The sequence below is a fragment of the Anguilla rostrata genome, chromosome 4 (assembly GCF_018555375.3).
Source record: "Anguilla rostrata isolate EN2019 chromosome 4, ASM1855537v3, whole genome shotgun sequence".
NCBI classification, from domain to species: domain Eukaryota; kingdom Metazoa; phylum Chordata; class Actinopteri; order Anguilliformes; family Anguillidae; genus Anguilla; species Anguilla rostrata.
The window spans coordinates 21,900,544-21,922,143 of NC_057936.1; the positions used below are offsets into that span (position 1 = coordinate 21,900,544).

The window sequence follows — 21,600 nt, forward strand, 5'->3', positions numbered from 1 at the left end:
GCCAAAGTCGCAGCGGAGGGAGCCAACGGGGCCCCATTTCCTAGAAAACGTCAAAGGTAGAAGAGCATGTGGGAGTGACCTTTAGAACGGAACGCGCTGAGAGGCTGGGGCTTGTGCAGATGCAAGAACGTGATACACTTACACTTACTGGGTGAGACATGACAGGAAAAAGAATGTACTGAACATAATCAAGTGACTTTCATTTAAATGTTAGAAAAAGTACTCAACTACATGCAAAATTAATTTAATAATGTATGCACAAATATGTAAAAGATAAAGAAATTAAGACAGCTTTACATTCCTGTTGCATCTGGAAAGCCATTTTCAATATGAACAAGGGGGAAAATATTGTAGGCTAGATGTTATCCGGTTTATAAGCATGCACATTTCTGAGTGAAATACATGAGTTGTTTATGCAATCTGCATAAGTCTTCCAGTAAATGCATGCATATACAGATAGAGCTAGATATCAGTGAGAGGGACTTGTGTTGATACTCAAATACTTGGACATCAGTGCAGGTTCCCAGGAAAAGGGACTTCAATAGGCACACAAAAGGACACTCAGTGATAAAAGGCTGCGATCAATAGATGCTGTAGGTGTGCGCCAGCTCACACATCGATTTGCTTTTCTAATTAGGGTTAAAGGGCCCAGTGGCCACTAATTGCACTTGAACCGGAATAACACCCACACTGAAGGATGTTTCATACCTCGCATTCTTTATTGTGTGTCAGTTAGCACGTTTTAAATCCAGACCATTGTAAGTATAGCCGGTGCCTTTTCCCAGACAACAATAGCATAAAATATAATTAAATAAACCAGGAGGAGATATGATACAGCACAATAGCTATTTAACGTGTCCATTTGTGCGACCGCAAAGGCCATACTCCCGCATCACTTTTGTCCATTGTCTTCGGTCCAGTTAGGTCACTTGCTCGCTGCCGTATTGTTAGCCGGCGTTCTGCATTTCCCCTGAAATCCGTTCGCCAGACGATCGGCGCACCCTGGCGCGGCGGGGCGCGCAAGGAGAGGAGGCCGGCGAGGTCTGTGAGCGGAAGAGGGCCGCGACTCACATGACAAAGGAGCATTGTGCCGAGGCAGGGGTCACAACGATGGGCAAAACCTGGGAATGACCAGAGAGGGGAGGGCTCAGCATTCAGCAGGGGGTGGGGGGGATGGGGGGGGGACAGAGCCTGCAGAGGTGGAAAGAATTGAGCACAACAAGAGAAGGCAGACAGAGCCAAGGCTACTCTTCCCAAAAGGTGACCTCCAGTTCTCATTGTCCTCTCTCATCCTGCAGGAAGAATGCCCCTGCCAGGTTCTCAGGGACCACCGGCCGGTGCCACAAAGAGAGGAAGAAATAAAATAGGAATTGGGGGCCAGATACATAACAGCTTGTCAAATTTTCATATCACAGCATGACAGAGCGATAAGGTCAATCCCATCGCTGAAATAATGCATTTCATTCATTCACTCGAACTTGTGCTATACAGCCAGGCGTGTAAGGACAAACAACCGAAACAGCTGGGGGAGGGGGAGGCAGTTATATCACAGGCAACGGTAGGTCTACTTAGGTTGTGCTGTGACCACATGAAGAAGCAATGTGACGGCCAGAGTGCAGGGTTCACATGCTGACATACTCTACGCCATGTGCTGAACAAGTCACACATAACCTCATAACAGTGTCATGCAACAGAGGCATAGCATCACGCCAAAGGCCACATTCACCCAAGCTGGGACAGTGTGACACAGAAAATGATGATCTTATATGCAAATATGCATGGTAGCAGTCATAAATAAATGACAAAACCGCACAGAAGCGTCACTGTTTCTCCATTATTTAGAGGAGGGGTGATCTTCTCCAAAAAAGACAAGTGTGAGTGCAGGTTTTTGTGTTAGCCCAGCACTATGACATCTGATTCTACTGACCAAGGTTGAAGTAGTTAAGTAGTTGTATTGTAGTGCAGGGCTAAAACAAAAACCTGCACTCACAATGGCCCTTTTGGATAGGACTGCACACCCCTGTCTCATCATAGTGATCCATGGAATCGTTTCAGCTAAAGATGCTACGATGCCAAATCACAGATGTTAGTTAGCATATAATGTGGTTTTAACAACAGCAACACATTTCATGTTCCATAAGGACATGGGACACACCATATTCAATAGCCAATTATCATTTGCGGATGAAGATATCAAAAAGAAATCTATGTGACAAAAAAGCGACACATTAACTAAGTATATACACCTTCTGGTGGAGTCAGCCTAAGTGTATATACTTAGTTAATGTTGAGCTTTCAAATTTCAGTGTCAAAAACCTTTTAGCCAAACTTTTTATTTTGACCGGTAACATTTCTTTGGCGTTCTGACAGTGCTTAACAATGCAATTTCTGGAAGCCCTCATTTACAACACTAGTTATTTAAAAAGAGAAGAAAAGGCACATCTATGTCGATGCAAGCGAAAGTGAATCCCCGTGTTATTATTGTAGCTACGCCGAAAGTACTGCTTGCTTGATTTGCGCCGTCTTTTCCCACGACTAAATCCCTGTGAGAACACAAAACCTTCGGATATTCCCAACAATTCTGAAATCCACACCTCTCCGTGTGTGTTTGGGGATCATTCACCATCAGTTTAAGGCACGCCTTCCGCTTCCCCCTCAACTTCATAAGGACACGCAGGTGTGTGATTTTAGCCACAGTGAGATATTTTTCAGCACCGACACAAATGCACCCGGCGACTCCAACACGACTGTTATTTTCTGCATCACGATTTAGAAGCCTGCGAATTTGCTGACTGCAGGGAGGACACGTGGGTCATTTCGGGAAGCTGCATGCCCTGAGCTGAGCCGAGCTAAGGGAATATCACACGCAGTAACAGAGCCTACTAAATATATAATAGTTATAGCCTAGGCCTATACGCTTTATATGCATTTTTAAATATGTCATCGTTAAATTTGCAGTAAATTACATTACATATTTGGAATGTTCTTTACAGTGAGAGAAAATGAACAGTTTCGAATGTGCTCGTAAAAAAACGTCGTTTAGGATTATTTGCATAAAATGTGCCATGCACAAGCAAATATTGAAAGTCGGGCTGGGTATAATACGATGAAAATGAGGGTCTGTTTTGAAACTCTCGGCGAACAAAACGAATTAAACCGTTAATGAACTGATAAGCTCAACGAAACAACCGCAAAAGATAATTAAATTGCTTGTATTGTTATCGCGGCCTCGATAAATAACGAGCCCATCCTTTCGACCAATCCCTGTCCTCCGTGGTTCGCCTGCCCAGCTGGCGCCCCACTGACGCAGCAGACGGACAGATGGGACCGGCGGCACTGCCGCGTCAGCACAGCAGCCTTTGGTTTTCCCAGACTACTAAAGCCCACCTCTGCAGCTGTTTCTCCTGAGCCTGTGTTAGTAGGTGCTGGGCATTTTCTCATCTCCTCACTGCAATGTCCAGCAAGACTGAAATAAATTGACTGAAGTATATTCCTCTCGTAGCTTACGATGTGTTGAACACCTGCTGTCCCAGTTATCAACAATATGCAATGCTGTAAATGTGGAGTCTGAGTGTGCAAGTAAAAGTTTGAGTTTGCAGAAAGTCTGCAACTGAGCTTGCATAAAGACGAGAAAGTACATAATTAGCAACATCTCAGGCATTATCTTGGAGAATACAAAGTAACATCTAACTTCTAGCAGAGAAAGGTCCTGCAATGCCCTCCGGTCTCATTCTTGAGGGCATGAATTGCATGCAAGCTCTATTCTTCCTTACGTCATAATCTCCCTGCTGTGTTCAATAAGGCTGAAATGTTCATGGGAACAAATAACTTGAGATCATCACTTTGCTAGCAATGTTCAGTGTGAAATTGCATGATTATTACCAGTGAAGTGAAAGCAGCATGGGGAAAATAGCGCAATGCATGGGCTATATGTACTTGGAGACAGACCTATAATTGTTGTAATTGTGCAATGTTCTAACTGTAAATCTGTGTAAAAGGAGGAGGAGGCGGAGGAGAGAGAGAGAGAGAGAGAGAGAGAGAGGTGGAATGAGGGAACAGAGGTTGGGATTTGGTGATACTACAGCGGAGAAATGCCACAGCCTAGCTTGCTCTTTTAGAGGATTACCTCACCTCACACTCAGTTTATACTGAGGATCCAGTAACCTCAGGTTATTTTGATCCCAAATGAACCGAGGCTGTTGTACAGAGGACAGGTCAGCCTGTGCTAACCTGAATTCCTTCTTTATTCATTGGCACCAACCCCTGATAATGTCAATGGTGTAAAAGACAGAGACTGCCTATCTCATTTCAATGACAATGGCTACAATCCACAAAGAATGTAATACCTCCCCTTTATGCAGAACAGCATGTTTTCAAAAAAGAACAAGGAACATTTTCACGGCACTACTGTGAATCAACACGGCTTCGTCAGCATTTCTCACTTTCTTCGTTTGACATGCAAAGGTGTCTGTTGCTGTGCAGAGTAATTCAGTACAGTTCAGTGTTTCATCGGTACTTTGCACATAAAGATTTAAAACTGAACCGTAATGACCTTACTCAAATGACTGCACCCGATGTAACCTGCAGTGCAGAATTAACCCAACATTACCCCCATTGGACTTAGATTTCAACTGTGACTAGATTTTACCATCACTTTCAGTAACAATTTATTGCTATTTATTGCATCTTCAAAAATTAACCTTTCCCGTTATGCTTCATGCTTCGCTAGATGACATTTAATAAGAAGCACCTCTCTGTCTGTTGACCCCTAACAGGTCTCCAAGCCCCACAGTCAACAGCTTCAGTCTTTCCCCCTTGGTAGGAAACACACTGACTTTCCCCTAACAATTCATAAACCCATATCGATTGTGCTAAGATATGTCCTTAATCTTTCAAAGTCTCTTTGAAGACATTTGTATGCCTTCACCTGCCAGGGGAATGATTCTCTTGACAGAGAGGGATTAAAGATGCTGAAAATGGATGATGGCTAGCAGAGATCTCCACAGGATTTGAATAGAAGGTAGAACAGGTAAGTAATAGCAAGTAAGGAAATGAAAATCACATGATGCGGCTGTAAATCACAGAGTCAACTGAGGTCATTTGCAGTGTGAGGAGCAGAAGCACGCTAGGAGAGCTTATCTGTATGGAAAAAGCGCAGAGACTCGCTGCACTGCGCTACAGACAAGCACAGGTTGAGATAGAAGCAGAGAGCTTAGCGAGGCTGACACGGTATCGCTAACGACTTCGGCACCACTGAGCTGGCGCCATTTCCTTGACGGTAAAACCCACATCTCGCTCGTTTTACGGCGCCCATTTTCACGCCCGCCTCGAGCGATTTCAGATAAAATTATGCACCAGTCGTGGCTATTCTGTGAGTCGGGTGATTAACACTAATTGTTCTCTGATTAACAGTCGCGATGAGATCAGCCCTGCAAAAGCACTGCCGGTCGGAGTCCCTGCGATCAGGCAGGAAGACAGGTCAGCCTGACCCATAGCTCCAATACATTTCAAATCTCTCTTCACTCTCATTAGTCCACATAATAGCCAATGGACTCTGTCTGTCTTCACTTATGTAACTGGTTTTCTGAACTACTTGCTTGTTGCTTGTACTGAATTTTTTGTCATACATTAACTGTAGTGGTTGGCATTTACACAGGCAAGGAAAACAAAGCAGTGCACAATTAGCTGTAAAAATAAAATAGTGATCACTATCATGTAGTGTAATAATAAGCAGACAGTGTCCTTACTTCAACAAGGGCTGCGTTGTGTATTGTCTGTCACTCAATAGTGGGAAATGATGCAAATCACATTGCATTTGCAAGAGACTATATTTTAGCATGTGTCCCCAGCTTAAAGTTGAGTGTAAAGTGGCACGCTTTGCGGAGACAGAAGCCTGTGTTTGTGGAATACAGCGATGAAAGCAATTGATCATGCATGCAAAACTACACAGCTGCACAACTACTTTGCACATTCAACATCTGAAAGAGCAAAGCTGCAGACAACTTTCATGGTAAACAATCTGTGAAAGCCTGCATGCTTTCAGTGCCCCCTCCCCGATCCTTTGCTTTTCTTTTTGATATTTTGCCACTCCAGTCCCAACCTCCTGGCCTCCTCCGTCTCTTGAGCTTATAAATAAAGCCAGGAATGTCCTGGAACATTCCGTGTCCCTCATGCACTAACTCTGTGCAATGCTCCGGCATGGGGTTACAATCAGACAGTCACAAGGGCAGGTATATGCCAAAACAACGAAGCTAGGAGGGACCTATTCCCGTCTTCTGAGAGCGGAGCCCCCCCCCCCCCCAGTTCCTGTTGCGCAAGGCCTCGTGTCTGTTTTTCACAAAGCGTCCTGCCATCATGCATATTAAATAAGGAGGAGGGGCTCTCCACGGCCCACTGTGATTGTGCAGTTTGCTGCCTCCCCTTCTCAAAGCACACGTCAGCGCACAGTATCCAAAGGACAAAAACAACCTGAACACAGAGCGTGCACACAAACACCGGCAGCTTACTACGCTGTCAGCTGACTTCAGCCCTCCTGGCTATACTTGTTTTTGAGAACATGTGCATGTGTGTGTGTGTGTGTGTGTGTGCATGCCTGTGTGTGCGTGCACATGCATGTGTGAATGTGTGTGCCTGTGTGTGTGCATGTGCATGTGTGTGCATGTGTGTTTGCATGCGTTTCTGCATGTGTGTGCATGTGTGTGTCTGTGTAAGTGTGTGTGTGTGTTTGTTCTAACATCCAGTTCAAAAATCTCAGTTTTATGCATGCTTGAATAAGGGGAAAGGCAGGACAGAATTAGTTACAGTATAAAGCAAACATTCTTCTGCTTCTCTACTTGCGTGTACTTGATTGTCTGTGGAAACGTATTTGGTCTTTGGCAAAATACAACAAAAAAAGCAAACAAAAAATGCACATGTACACATGCACACACACACACACACGTGCATGCATATACACACAAACACACACATGCACATGTGCCTGCACACACACATACACACGCACACGTTCATGCACACACACAAACACACACACACGCAGATGCACACACACACACACACACACACACTCAAGCATGGTGGGGTTGAGTTACACAGTGAACACTTGCCTGTCTCTCATGCTTGCTCAGCTCTTAGTCTTTCAAGCCCCTAATCATGAAATCTGCTGAGTTCAGAAAACTGAGCACCGTTTAGTGAAAACGTCCCCACAGTAGCGAACACAAACACACACCTTTGCCCAGACCAACGAATGCAGTGCATGTGTCTCGCCTGCAACACCTCTCATCACATTGTCCCCTGAGGCCCTGTTTGTGTAAAGTCGTGGCTTTCATCCAACGTGACTGCATCTAAAATGACACTAGGTGCCACTGTATGGTGAGCTCCATGTGATGAAATCTGATCACTTTTCAGGACACAAGCAGCGCTCAGGCTGAGTGCATCTGAGGACTGGCAGTGCCAACAGAGCTCAACGTATCTCGAAAGAGCAGGAAAAAGTTGCGGAGGGAGGGATGGAGGAAAAGGGGGAGGGAGAGGGAGAGGGAAGGGAGGGGCTGGAAATTGCTATTTTTTTCGGTTGAGGCTCAACACGCACTTCTTTATTTTTCCAGTTGACAGTGGAAAAAACAGGGAACAGCATGTCTACGCCTGTGGCTGGATCAGGTGGGAGCTAGATCAGCAGGTAATGGGAGTGATTATGAAAGGCTGACATGTGATGATGGCCACATGCTGAATGCACCAACTAAAAATATTATTTTTCTGTGACTACAGTCAATTAAACAATGCATTCCTGCAGAAAACTTGGGGAAAGTCCAATAAATTTGAAATTAGAAGTGGCCACGATAGTTACAATAATAGCTTGTTCAAAACAGGGCTTTCTATAGACGAGCTCAAGGCAGCCTAATTTTAGAAGATGTGTTGTTAAAGACAACAGTATACCGCTGTATATATGAAACATGCATGTTTTCGTCATGCATAAGAAAACTCAATGGTGCAGTTGTATTCTGGCTGCTCCATACAGAGCGGTAAAACAAAGGATTCAGAACTGGTTGTATGTGTGTGCGAATATATACATTTAAATCCAAAAGCTACTGCAACAGTGACATAATTCTGTCTCTGCACTCCATCACTTTGGATTTTAAATAAAACAATGAATATGAGGTTAAAATTCAGAATCTTGGCATTATATGGAGGGTATATACATCCATATCAGGTTATCCATGTAGAAATGATAGGCATTCCATGCATAGTCCTCCATTCTAGGAGAACAAAAGGAATGAGACATTCATTTCAGTTGACAAATGAGTAAAAGACATCTTGCCACACTTTTTCTGTTTGCCAAAGCAATGAAATGATTGAGGTTACACACTGAAAAAGAAAGGAGGAAAAAAAATAAAAATTCAGGACAATCACGTTAATGAATCTACAGGTAAGAAGAGAAAACAAATATTCCGATCCTGTTTGTTACACACTGCTGAGATGTTTTCGTGTTTGCGTAAGGTGACAAATTGATTAAAACTTCCTGTCCCGGACAGAATCAGGAACAAGGCAGGAATAATCAAAATGTAGTTATTTATAGCACCTTACGAAACTTGTTTGAGGCGGCTGACCCCTGGAACATGATAGGCGTAAAGTAGTAGGCTGTTATATCACAAGGTCTTTCTGATCAGGACTGTGCATAAGTCCATTATGAAATCTACAAGTGACAGCTAGTCAACAGCTGCTGTCCAGGTATGATTATACAATAAATCCTGCAGATTTTGCAACACAATCTTGAAGTTGCTGTGTAATTGAACAATGCAAGCAAAAATTTAGCCCAAAACACAGAGGAAATGCAAAAAGCAATCAATTTTAGCAATGTTCACAGGGACACTTGAAATCTTTAATTGAGTAGTTTCATATGGTGTCTTCTTTCAAATTGGAAGATGCAGATTGAAGCTTTTCTGAAAGAACCTTTGGAGATATTGAGGTATAAAATAGGCTACATTATACGCACAATTTAGACTAGTAATAAAACATGCAAAATGCCTTATTTGTTCACTCACATTACTACACAAATTCCAAGTGTATGTGAATGCCTATTTCTGCAGAAGGTCACAAATGCTGGATTGCATTCGCAGCCTCTATATGCCATAACTGGGTTAGGATACACAGTATCCATTGGTTGATTAAGCACTTTAACTGCTATCGTTTTTGGACGACATTTATAGCAGACATTCCTGGCTTCCTCTGTGAGACATACTGTACAGTAGTGGCAGGTCATGCCAGGACTGCTGACTGCGTACAAAGGGTCCCCTCAGGCCCCTGACCGGTACACTGAGCGATCCTGCCTAAATATATATGGGGCTAAATTAAACCAGATGAGCTGCTTGCTGGAGCATCACTGGTGTCATTTTGCAGGTGTATGGTGCAGAGCTCATGCAGTCGTTGGAGTTCCTGACGTGCTGCTAATTGGTTGAAATGTTCATCTGTGCTTCTGCATTCGTGACTGGACAGCACTCAAAATATTTCGCTGTCATCGCTGTAGCTCAGAACACGTGCGTTTGTGAATTCGGTTCTTGTTGATAACGTGGTCATTCAAATGGCTGCTTTTGGGGAAGGCAAGTCTGCATCTGTCTGTGCAAAAAGCATTACTGGAAAGAAAAGCATATTTATGTCAGCGACAGAAATGGGAGGAAAAAATGCTCTTTCCATAAGAACTTGACCGGACTCACAAGAGCTCCTGAAATGCATAGCAAAAACTTTTGAGGTCACCCCCAAATCTTCAAGCTGATGCACCTGTCAGATGTCTGCAGAAAAGTGAGATTCACCATCACAAAATAATTTACTGCCTCAGTCTGTCTAATCAGCAGATGAACTATAAAGGGACAACACTGCAAGAGGCTCAAAACGTTGTACTGTACATGACATTGCGTGTGCATCACTCAGACTTTGAGAAGGGTAGGAAAGGCAATGCATGGAAGGTCAAAACCTCCATTTCACAGGCTTTCATCAAAATGGCCTGAACAACCTTGGCAACTGCACACTCAAATATGAGGTCACTGGACATACCGTACCATAGCACTCAACAATGAAGCAAAAAAGCATGGAAACATTTAGAAGAAATTTGCAGTGGGATTGCAGTTCAGGATGGGAGTGTTCTCATAAGAATGCAACACATCTATTAAAATAGTTTTGTTTTACTGAAAGTATGAGAATTCCAGAGTAGAAGAGCTTGTCTTCATTCCTAACATTCTTTGAGAGTTTGGCAATCCCCATTGTTTCCTTCTCTGTGAATTCCAATTCTCCCTCCTCAGTCTGATTCAGTTTTTCATGTGGAATTTCCCAAAATCACCCACCCAGACATTTCCTCCTTCAGGATCCACACACACGGACATACACACACACCCCTCCCCCACATGCATATACCTCAACCCCCCCCCCCCCCACACACACAGACATGCACACGAATATCCACCCCCCCCTCCCCGCACATGCATGCACACACAACCCCCCCCCCCCCCAAAAAAAATGAACACACACACACAAACACAACAGGACCAGGACTTTGCATTCTTGGAAATGCGACACAGCAGGCAGGATATGTTCCAGGAAAGTGTCAGCAGGTTACCTTATTTGGGTGGGCTGCAGGAGTTAGTCCGGGAGAATCAAGAGATTTACTCGTGCTCTGTTTCAGGGTTTAAAAAAAAAAAGCATGGAACTACAATACAATGAAGCAGTGATGGCAAATGGGTCCAATTAGAACTTGTTTTCTGTTCTTGGTTGAAGCTGATGTTGAGTGGGTTTCTTTGTCAAGTTGTACTGTTCGTTCCTGTAATTTCAGTCTGTTATAAATCAGAAGTGCTTCAGTAATAACATCTGAAAGCCACCATAAGAGCCAAATTTCCCATGGCCAAAATGGGCTAAATTTATGTGATAAAACTTTATACCAGATATATTAGAACCAAATAAAGGTCGCTTGAATAAGATTTCCAGACACTTAAAAAAATGTTTTTTTGGTTAAACAAATTCACATTGCACAAACAGCAGAAGCCTGCGGTCTATAATGACCAGCTGGAAGCAAGTTCATATCTCTTGAATGGGACTGGGAACGTGTCCCGGTGACAATGTGTACAGTACAACATTGTGTTCGCACTGCCCGGCGACAAGCAAGGAACAACTGGTACAGTACTCCACCTGGCAACAGCAATGTTCCTCTGTGAAGCCATTCCCAGTCCGTTCTGGGTGGATGACAACTGGTAAAAAAAAGAATGGCAAGCCAGAGGAGAACATTCCATTCCAGTTATAAACTATGTTTTTGGCAGCACGCGAGTGCAGGGCTGCTCTGTATTTTTCTGAGATGCGATTAATAGCAAACAGGCCACAGGCGTACTGTACACAGCTTGCTTATCTCAAGGTGACCAACACCATTGTTTTGCATCAGCTTCACGCTTGGCAGGTCTGACTCACTGAACTCACCAATTTCCTGCATATTCTACCCCTCACTCCTGTCTGCAAGGCCTGGCTTCATTGTGGTGGAAAATGTTTTCTCGATTACCATGGAGACAGGGTGTCATGGCCACAGAGTGTACCTCAATAACACTGTGACCGCAGCATTAGCAGCTAACCAGGGTGGTCCTTCATGTAGATAAGTAATAATTTTCATGTCAACTGGACACCAGTATGCCTAAAAGGAGGATTCCCTCTGCATAGTTTTCCTTCCAGTTCAGTTGATTTACTGAATTTCAGTTCATACGTTAAATGGCAGATGTGGAACAGTTGATTTATTTTGCCGTCTACACCATTTATTATGCAAACTGATGCACAGGGATTTCAGCACCTAATACACAGAGAAGCAGTTTAATGTGCAATCAGAACCAATCATTTTAATGGCTCCACACGAAAATGGCGTTCAAGGCTTTAATAAATGTAAGTGTAACGATAATACAAAAAATAAAAACAAATCAGGTTGTTCTCATTTTTATTAATCATATCTATGTTTTGTTATCATTGTTTTTATTTTTAACAGCAATATCCACAAAATATTAAAACAGTGTGCAAGAAAACATGGGCTATGGCACATCAGAGAAGAACCATTACAAAAAATATATATATATACTCATTATTTCTTCATTTTTTTTGTAATTATCATTCAAGGCAAAAAGATTAAATACATATACATACAATGGAAATTATGAACAAATGTAAAGAAAACAACAACAACAATAACAACAACAACAACAAAAAAACATTTTTATTCAAGAGAAAATCTATGATTCAGGTCAGGGTTGGACTTTCCAAAGCGACGCCCTCTGTTACCATAGTACCCTTCTTTCACTCCCCCTGGAATATAAATAGGTTCGCAAAAAATATCAGCCTGTTCCTGACTGGTTGAAGTTAAACGGCCATAGGACAGAGCATCTCCCAGCACGGTGCAGATTTGCAGCACCATCCTTTCCCCTGATCTCTCATTTAGTAACCTGATCCCTTGTCCCAAACCCCATGGGAAATATCAACATGAGAAACTGCATAATAAATCAAGCAATGCATAAGATTCTGATGCCATAATCCTATGGGATTAACAAAAAAAGAAGACAAAAAAAAGAAATACCTTTATAATGTTTGGCTAATTTTTAAAGAGAGCGAAACGAAAAAAAAACAGAAGGCAAGTTCTAAACTCCTCATCTGTATGGGGTGTGTGAAAGAGGACAATTCCCTTATCAGAATCACTGGGAGGTGAATCTATGCTTCACAGACTATAGTAACAAATGCAGGCACATGCACAACAAGTCAAGGTTTTGTAATGAATTCCATAAGCAATAATTGCGATGTGAAGCATCATTGGAATAAGGGATTTAAATCATGTTCCCACAGATCTCTCTCATCTCACACCCTTCTGAGAGCAGAGATCTTATGCTGAGTCAGAGTCTAATCCAACAACCGAGGCTGGAAATAGGATTTTAAGATGCATTGGCAGGACTTCATTTCTGCCCGATCAAAGTGTCTTTGACTATTGCATCTTCAAAAATTCAGCTGCAAGAACATCAGTGATAAAAATTCTGACCATGGAGAAAAAGAATCTGAACTATTTCTCCATCTCTTCCAATTAGATTAAAATGTGGACAAACGTTAATGGACCCCAGAGTGTTACTCTCACTGTTAACCAGGAGGCTTCCCGTCGCGTTGGTGTACCTGCTGGCATCTCAAACAGAGTGCCCAAGCTAGATCTCTCCGGTCCTCCTCGTACATTGAGGAAGGACGCCCAACCCTCACATACAGGATGCAGTTCATCAGAATGCGGCGCACACACACTTGTCTGTCGCTTTGGTCAGAGGAGGAACAGCGGGTCCGCTCTCAGCGATCAGCGAGGGCTGCCCGACAAACACCTCAACAGCCTCCAGTCCAGTGGGCGCTCTAAGGCCTACGTGTTAGGTCACCATGACACCGTCTGGAAACCGGGTCGCGGAGCCACAACCTAAGCATTCGGCATTGAGCTGGCTACAGAAGTCAGGGGACGCTCAGCTCGTAATGGCAATCGCGAAGAGCCCATTCCACTCTTTTAACACTTCCCGCCCAACGCCCCGAACCTCCCTTCAGATGCGAAGAGGTGTGCAGAGTGCCCTTCATGCCCCTAGTCCGACTGAGCACCGTGTGACTTCTCACTCCTCTGAATCATCAGTGGAGGCGGGGCCCGGTCGCCACTTACCCCAACTTCCTGTGAAGGGGAGGGCGGTACTAGGGCACCTAATCAAACGGGCTTTTTGTTCCTCTGTTAATAATGCTGCCTCTCAATTCTCTGTTAGCCGGTTTTCTATTTCTAACACACAGAGAAGGAACTTGATAGAGGTCTTATTTTGGGCGCTGGTGCCTGAAGCTGCTCTGTGGTGTTTTGCTGATGGATTATGATTATGGCACACAGTAAATTGCCACAACACCACTTGTCACTGCCCGCTCTTTATCTCCCTCTGCACCCCAAACCCTGCACAGTGCACACAGACAAACACACACGCACACATTCTTAACTTCTGCTCCACAGTACTGCTCTGTGTGGGCCTGCACCCAGCAGCTCCCACCATGTGACACTCAAATGACTAAACCAATCACATGCCTGTTGCATAATGCTGAACATCCGGCCCTTCTACTGTAATCGTAAGGTTTTTTTATTTCAGTTGATGCAGATTCCTTTAACCAATGTAACTGCCTGTAAAGTCCCAGAAATAGCTTCTAATCTTTGTGTCGGGATATCGGCGTGAACAGGGCTATTTTCAGCTTAGCAGGGTATCGTTAAGACTGAACAACTGAACATTGAGCTATCCATCCCATCCAAAATCAGAGCCATGCACCCACTGAATACTGACGTGCTGAACATACTGCAACCAAACACTGCGATACTGAATACGACCCAACTTGGCACTCGAGAACGCTACCACTGAACACCGTGAACCTTAACACCCACGTACAGTGAGAAATATAACGGCTCCGTTAGGACAGCCGCGCGACGGCAGCACCCAAGCGTTTTCCTGCAGGTAATTACTAAGGGCAGAGCACCCAGGACCCTGCCTGCGCCACTCAACCACAGACTATCTGAGACACAGTCTGAGACTGTGCTACTGCACTGAACATACTGCGTTCGAGCATGCCAACGGTTTTGGAATAACACCAACAATTCACTTCACAATATTCCAACCCTCTACTGAATGAAGCAAACGAAATGTGGATTTTAAAGAACTGAAAAGACATTTATATACCATTAACCGCCACAACAATTAAAAAGCAAACCATCTCATTTAATGGAATCCAGATCTTTTTTTAAAACCTTTTTAAGTTCTGATTTTGTATATAAAAAGCCATTCACAAGTGAAGCAAAGCGGTGAAGCACTTTTCTGTAGAGCCATAAGAATGTGGTTTCTTCTAAATATTTGACAAATACTGTACAGTTAACAACCAGATATCCGAGAGCCAACGTAAATAACAGACAAAATAAAATGGCTGGTTAAGTTATTTTCATTTTTTATGGCATGTTAAAATAATGTACATGCTGTTCCGTATTTATTTTACAATCAAACCTTATTTTAGAGGGAAATGGTAGGCCAAAATAAGGATGAGCACAGACTGCAGTCTGGTGCGTCGTATAAGACTGTTGACCCTCCTCCTGCAACCAAAATAGTGATGGACAGTTTATAACCATCAATTTCCTTTGCGGAAGTGAAAACTGAGTATCTGGTCCTCAGTTGCTACAGTATAATTGCTACAGTAACCTAAATATGTGCAACATTATGTCGGAACAGCATTACCTCCCAAACATTCTCCTGGTTTTACTATCAGTGGCAGAATACTCTACCCTCTTCCACCCAGCCCATGAATCCACATGTTCATTAGGTCATTGCTGAAGGTAGTGGATCTGAGCTGGATTTGGCACTGGTGCATAATTTGTGTGTCAGGGGGCACCTCTTGTTATTATTTCTGATAATATATACAAGACATTACAGTCACTGATACTCGTCTCGACAAAGATTTTTTTTTTTGTTCTTTCGTGTAATATTTTCATTCGTTTTTTATCCATTGTTTAAAAGACTAATTCAGTTTTTGGCATTTTTCTTTAAGATGAACAATCCTGCTATTACCTTTTACTGGCCAAGAACACAGAGAAATAAATGGGTTTATATGCATGAAAAAAGCAGAATGTTAAAACTGAGGCTGCGTGGTCAAATTCACGTAAGATCCACAGGCCGTTTAATGGCTACTGATCCCTCCATCTGGGTGCAAGCCCCCTTGCCTTTTACATCCCTTTTCTCGGGTGGAACTCCACTGAGCTGAGGCTTGCTGAAACCCTGCCAGGTCTGGCTGTCCGGACTCTCACTGACTGCAACGCATGACATCACATGAACTCAAATATACGGAGACACGTGCGCTGTCCTACGCAGAGTAAAGGTTGCGACTGTTACGGACTAATGACTAGCTAACACAGTCAAAGGGGGGCACAGTTCCAACATTTAGCATTAGTCCTTGTTAATGGTTAAAATTTTAAGCATTCCACTATCTACAAATTCTGTGCCTAATTTAAAACAGGCACCGGCGTCAACAACTACTGCTGAAACACGCCTACACTGCGAGAGGGGAACAAGATTTTGATAAATCACAAATGTCAGAGTGATTTGGATATGCAATCCTTCACCATGAACAAGGTCTTTCCCATTACTGTGGGCCTTCCTTGGCCTGCTTCAATCAAGGCTAGCACCACAAGCTGCAGCATCAATACTGTTATGAATGGCTGCCATTCTGCGAGACAAATATCACAGTGGAAAGCCAGACAAAGTTGTACACGGGTAAGCGAGCATTGCGGTGTCATGATCGCACATAAAGAATTAGGCTAGTCATTTGAGTCTCTCGGCAAACGCGGCTTGTCAAGGGTTCACGCAGGCAGTGAAAACGGTTCTTTCCCGATGCAGGATGAGGTATCTGCAAAAAAGGGCAATTTCCACACACAGCCGTTGCTGTACATAGGAAGGCCTACACTGACTGTGTGTAAGAAGAGTATGGAAAATGGCCGCTGAGGTGGGTAACTTCACCTTTCTTAACTCAAATGGCCACTGACCACACGCTGTATGAAACGCTCTGATATTTTAACAGGATAAAAGCACCCAACTGGGGGAGAGGAAAACTAGGGAGGAGTGATGCAGCAATATGGACAGGCTCCATCTACAATCCATATTACGGCATACGTAGGTGAACATTTGAATTTTTCTGCCCAAAGATTTGGGAGATTTGAAGGATCCACCCCCTTCTTCATACAATACGTGTGTAATTCTCTAGCTTTGGCACAGGAAGTATATCTGCTCCCTCTGCAGATCAAAGGACCACTTCAGTAGGAGGACGAGGGAGTGCATTACGAATACATCTCAACTATATATAAACTTCTATGAATAGTAGTGTTAATAATCACACGCAACACCGCAAAAAATATGGATTGTTTGTATAAGATCCAAATCCACCGATAAAAAGAATACTTGTGAGAACTGCCCTTTAGTGGACCTAAAAATATTTATGCTCTCGCATTATACACAAATTTCATTTCTATATTTTGACGAGAAAGAAAAAAGTAATAGCAGGATATGTCTGTCAATTTTGGCAATACACTTCCACAAATAATAAAGCCACTTTCGAGAGAGAGAGAGAGAGAGAGAGAGAGACAGAGAGAAAGAGAAATGAACAAATAAAGAGCAACCAATCCCACAAACTGACTGCTAGCCAGCCAGTCTAAAATAACCTAATCTAAATGTCTATACCATACCACCCCATTCACCATTGGCTTTGGCTCCCCTTTAATTTTTATGCTCACTGTGTCTGGATTTCTCAGTACATTACAAATCTCTACATCTCTTTTTAATGTGCCATCATCATGAATGAAAACCAATAAGTCTAGTTTATTTTGTCCTTCCCCCATATAATGTGTATATATATATGGATATACGCATACATACATAATATGTATGCATATTTTCATACACATGTACACACATACACCTCTGGGTCATATAGAGGACAAATGTTGATATCAGCTCTATTTCCTTCACAGTTAAATTGTTGAGTTGTCCAGAGCATTGAGCGTGGTACATTTCAGGTCAAAAGTAGTGTTTGACTAGTCACGCCCAGAGCCTGTTGCTGGGCGGTATCTGAGGGAGGGGTGGGCGGGGCAGCAGGGCCTTTCGGGCAAAGCTATAGGATGATGCAAGGCTTTTTGTCTTTAAAAGGATTCTCACTGGCCGGGACTCCCACCAGCAGAGGATCGTTGCGGGCATGCTGCTCACAGTAGTTCATTAGGTCTGCCGCGGCCTTCGACACCTGGGAGGGAAGCGACAGAGCGGAAAGACAAAGGCGGGCAGGCAGAGAGGAGAAAAGAGATTGAGTGGGCGGCAGAAGCAAAACGGTATTTTGTAGTACAAAAGAAAAAAGACAGAAAAAACGGCCACAAAAATCACGTCAGGAAAGAAAATTGTGGTGGTGTAGAAACCAAGTGGGAACATGACAGTACAGAACTCGGGGCACAATCAGAACTCAGATCTCCCATTACAATGCGTTTCTGTGTGAGGTGTCAGGGAGCACGCGAGCACGTACTGAGAGTCACAGGCCCGTGCTCTGCCTGCAGTAGCTCACAGTGGTGCCTCTGCCCGTGCGTCACACAGGACAAAGGAGACGGCGTACCTTGATGCGCTCGATCCCAGCCTCGATCCGCAGCTGCTCCACCAGTTTCCGGGCCTGTGCTATGTTATTAGTCGTCGACATTCTCTGCCATTGGTTCACAGACCGGGCCAATGAGAAAACACTATATAAAAAAAAAAAAGACAGATTGACAGAGAGAGAGACAGATAGACAGATAGATGGGGACAAACAGAGGGGAAAATTAATAAACCATTAAAATCAAATTAATTATAGGTCAAGACGTGTGCTTCCTCTGCTCTGCGTAATTCTGCTGCATTGAATTTCCTGTGTAGCAGGAAAGCATTTGTGGGTAAAAGCTGGGAAACAGCGTGTAGTCATGTTTAGAGAACTGAACATTTCAGCAAGGAGCTACAGGTGCAAGTCCATTTGACAGCCTGCAGCTGGAACAGCCTTGAGAAAGTGCTTGCGTCATGAATTGCCAAAGCAATTCTCAAAACAGAAGGAAAGACACATGCAATATCTACATCTGCACAATGTCCTAGTTTCAATCCACATCTTTAAAATGTGAAAATCTGACCCTCAGTTAAATGCAAGATAAATTTGCTCAATGTAAACATATTTCCAAATTAGTGGATTACTGAACTTGCCAACAGCAATAGATAAGAAGAAAACACGTCTTTGATACGATGCTTTGATTCGGTCCACATTTAACAACGAATGTGGACCGAATCCAAGACGATGTCACAGTAAGCACCAAACACAATATTCCCATCATTACAAAAACGCTGAAGAGGCTGAAGTCAGACAAAAACAGCTGTGCCCAGAATAGCCTGCGAATGCTGTCATTAACAGCACATGACTGCTGCACTTTGACTGTGTGAATATGTCATCCCCCGGCTCAAGCCCTTACTTGATCCCACAGGCTATTAAACGCAACCCAAACAAAACCATTTCAGCACACATTCACAATGAAGACATTATGCAGCTTGACTTGCACTGATAACAAAGCAACTCACAGAACAGTCGTTGCTATTATGGGAGCCCACTGCATCAGAGCAAACACCATCTCTAAAAACAAGCAGGCCAACAATATCCGACCAATCAGCTTACACGATACACAGCATCGGCAGCAACACAAAAAATAATGGAAATTCTGTAGCCTTCTAAACCTGTCACTTTGCAAATAACATTAAATAAAAACTTAAAAATAAAGAAACTCAGCAATGCAGTTACATATAAAGCCATGACATTTCCGAGGTGTAGTAAGAAATTTCACTACGTTGTTTCATATAAACCAAGCTTAGACTGAAGAATGACAACACATGCACAAATGGCAGTAAATAGTTCCTAAAGGCTGAGTGAGCCATTTTGGCTCCTTTCCGAGTCTACGTGAGCCGCCACATGCAGGCTGCGGAAAGGGAAAGCCCTGCCGGTGAGCTCAGAGAGCAACACCTGCTATCTGCAGAGAGAGTTTGGGATGACTAAAACATGTGCATGAGCCGTCTCGGTGAGGTGATGTCTGTGCGCTACACTAAACAGCTGTCCCCGCGCCCCGCCCCGACCCGAGCTGAGGGGAGAGCCGGGGGCGGCCGCGCGATCGCCCGTCTGTGCGCGAGAGAGCGAGCGTGTGCTCCAGCGTCTGACTCCGCAGCGCTGTCTCCATGTCTGGATCGGCATGATCTTGTTTTGTTTACTGCATCTCCATGGCACTCAGGCTAAGGTGGTGAGTGAGCGCTAGTGAAAAAAAACAAAAAAAAAACTGCAGGAACTATTAAAAACGTCTTCATGACACCTGGATCAACGGACAGAAAAAAACCACTAAAGAAAAATCAGGGAGCCCCACTACATGCACAGCATTAGCTAACACTAACGTTCAAGTCTTATTATAGGGTATTAACATTTGCTCAAGCAATGAATTACACTAGGAAGGAGACATAAATATGAGATGCCATATGATTTTTTTTTTTTTGTACGTTCCTGCTTTCACAACTGTTTGCGGGTCAAAGTTGCATGCTAATGGACACTTTCCCTTGACATCTCAATTCACCTCGAGCGTGATTTGCTCATTCCCCCGACACAGGCATGTGAGATGGACCACCCTGCTCTGCCAAACCTCCCACTCGCCCTGACGGCACCCTCATCAATCTCACTTCCGCTGTTAACAGGTGCGTGCCGTCCATTGTAAGGAGAGAGCCGCCCTGCAGACCACCGCACCCTTATCTCTCTGCTCTCTCACTCGGGCCTGCGGGACCAAGTGTCTGAGGAAACTAACGAGCTACAAATAGCTCCGCTTGGGAAAATAATGAATGATGGTGCAAATCTGCAGTCCAGGCCTTCAGCTGCTTGCTGTGTAGATAACCGAGCGAATGAGTGCTGTGCACTGAGAGCAGGCGCGCGAACACACACACTCACACACACACATGCACGGCACGCACGCACACACACACTCACACACACTCACAACCACAGACTCACTTACGCGCACTCACACACATACACACACACAAGCATGTACACACAGAAACAGACGCATGCATGCACACAGACACGCACACACACACACACACGCACAGCCGCAGACACATGCATGCACGCACACACAGGCACAAACACACGCATGGGAAATGGGAAATGACTGCATTTATGCGCTTATCCAACGCTACAATGGATGCCTCTCATTCGCCAGAGCAGTTAGGTAGGTTCCTGCTCAGGCACTCAACATGCACAGGCGGTTGAACCGCAACCCTTCGACGCCAACATGTCTTACCTCCTGAGCTATGTCGCCCCACACACACACACACACACAGTCTGCGCTGCTCACACAAGGAGCGCCTCGGGCAGCCTGCTTGTCCTGCCGCCTGAACGCACTGTGAGGAGCGAAGCCCACTCTTTCCCACTACAGCTCAGAACAGCGTGTCAGAACTAACAAGACACCTTTCCCTCAGACTTCTGAGACCTGAACAATACAGCGACGGCTGCAGCAGCTCATCCGCCCAGCGCATTGACACATCGCTAGTTACTGTCAAACACGGGCCGGACAGGAAGTGCGTGTGTTATGGTGAAAGACGGTACATGTGTATCCCCCTGAAAGCAGAAGACACAAAGAGGATACTTCAGCAGGTACAGCACATTTAGGAACAGACTGGGTGAGCATTATGGGATAGCTCCTAACTGAAGTGTCACCAGCCACAGGAACCTCAACATGGCCGACTCAGCACTGCGTACTGGGAGCACTTTCAAAACACCATTCACATAAACTTTACTTCAATTCTGACATCATTCGGCTGTTCCAGGGAACATGCTAAGCAAGTCAGATACACTGAGTTTATTTGTGTACTTAAGAGACGTGGTCTCCACACACACACACACACACGTGCACACACGTGCACATGCACCACACACACGCCACCGCGCACACACACACATACAGACACGTGCACACGCACGCGCACACACACATACACACAT

General features: G+C 44.1%; 1 protein-coding gene and 1 long non-coding RNA gene across 5 annotated transcripts in view; both read right to left on the reverse strand.

Annotated features, from left to right (window-relative positions):
* Positions 1-239: 239 nt before the first annotated feature.
* On the reverse strand, positions 240-3,324 carry LOC135252818 (uncharacterized). Of its 2 annotated transcripts, none has more exons than XR_010329478.1 (2): positions 2,624-3,324; positions 240-1,121 (listed from the first exon to the last, which is right to left on the reverse strand). It is a non-coding gene; the product is annotated as an uncharacterized LOC135252818 (long non-coding RNA). The 2 variants fall into 2 exon arrangements; XR_010329479.1 differs by having other exon boundaries at positions 2,595-3,324.
* An 8,612-nt stretch (positions 3,325-11,936) lies between these two features.
* The window catches only part of LOC135252819 (guanine nucleotide-binding protein G(I)/G(S)/G(O) subunit gamma-7), a 73,016-nt gene continuing 63,352 nt past the window's right edge, over positions 11,937-21,600 (reverse strand). For all 3 annotated transcript variants that reach the window (XM_064331366.1, XM_064331364.1, XM_064331365.1), the window contains 2 exons: positions 18,175-18,295; positions 11,937-17,814 (listed from right to left, as the gene is read on the reverse strand). In XM_064331366.1, coding sequence (XP_064187436.1) covers positions 17,689-17,814; positions 18,175-18,255 — 207 coding nt within the window. In that variant the 5' untranslated portion in view covers positions 18,256-18,295 and the 3' untranslated portion in view covers positions 11,937-17,688. The remainder of the gene's footprint in view (positions 17,815-18,174; positions 18,296-21,600) is intronic.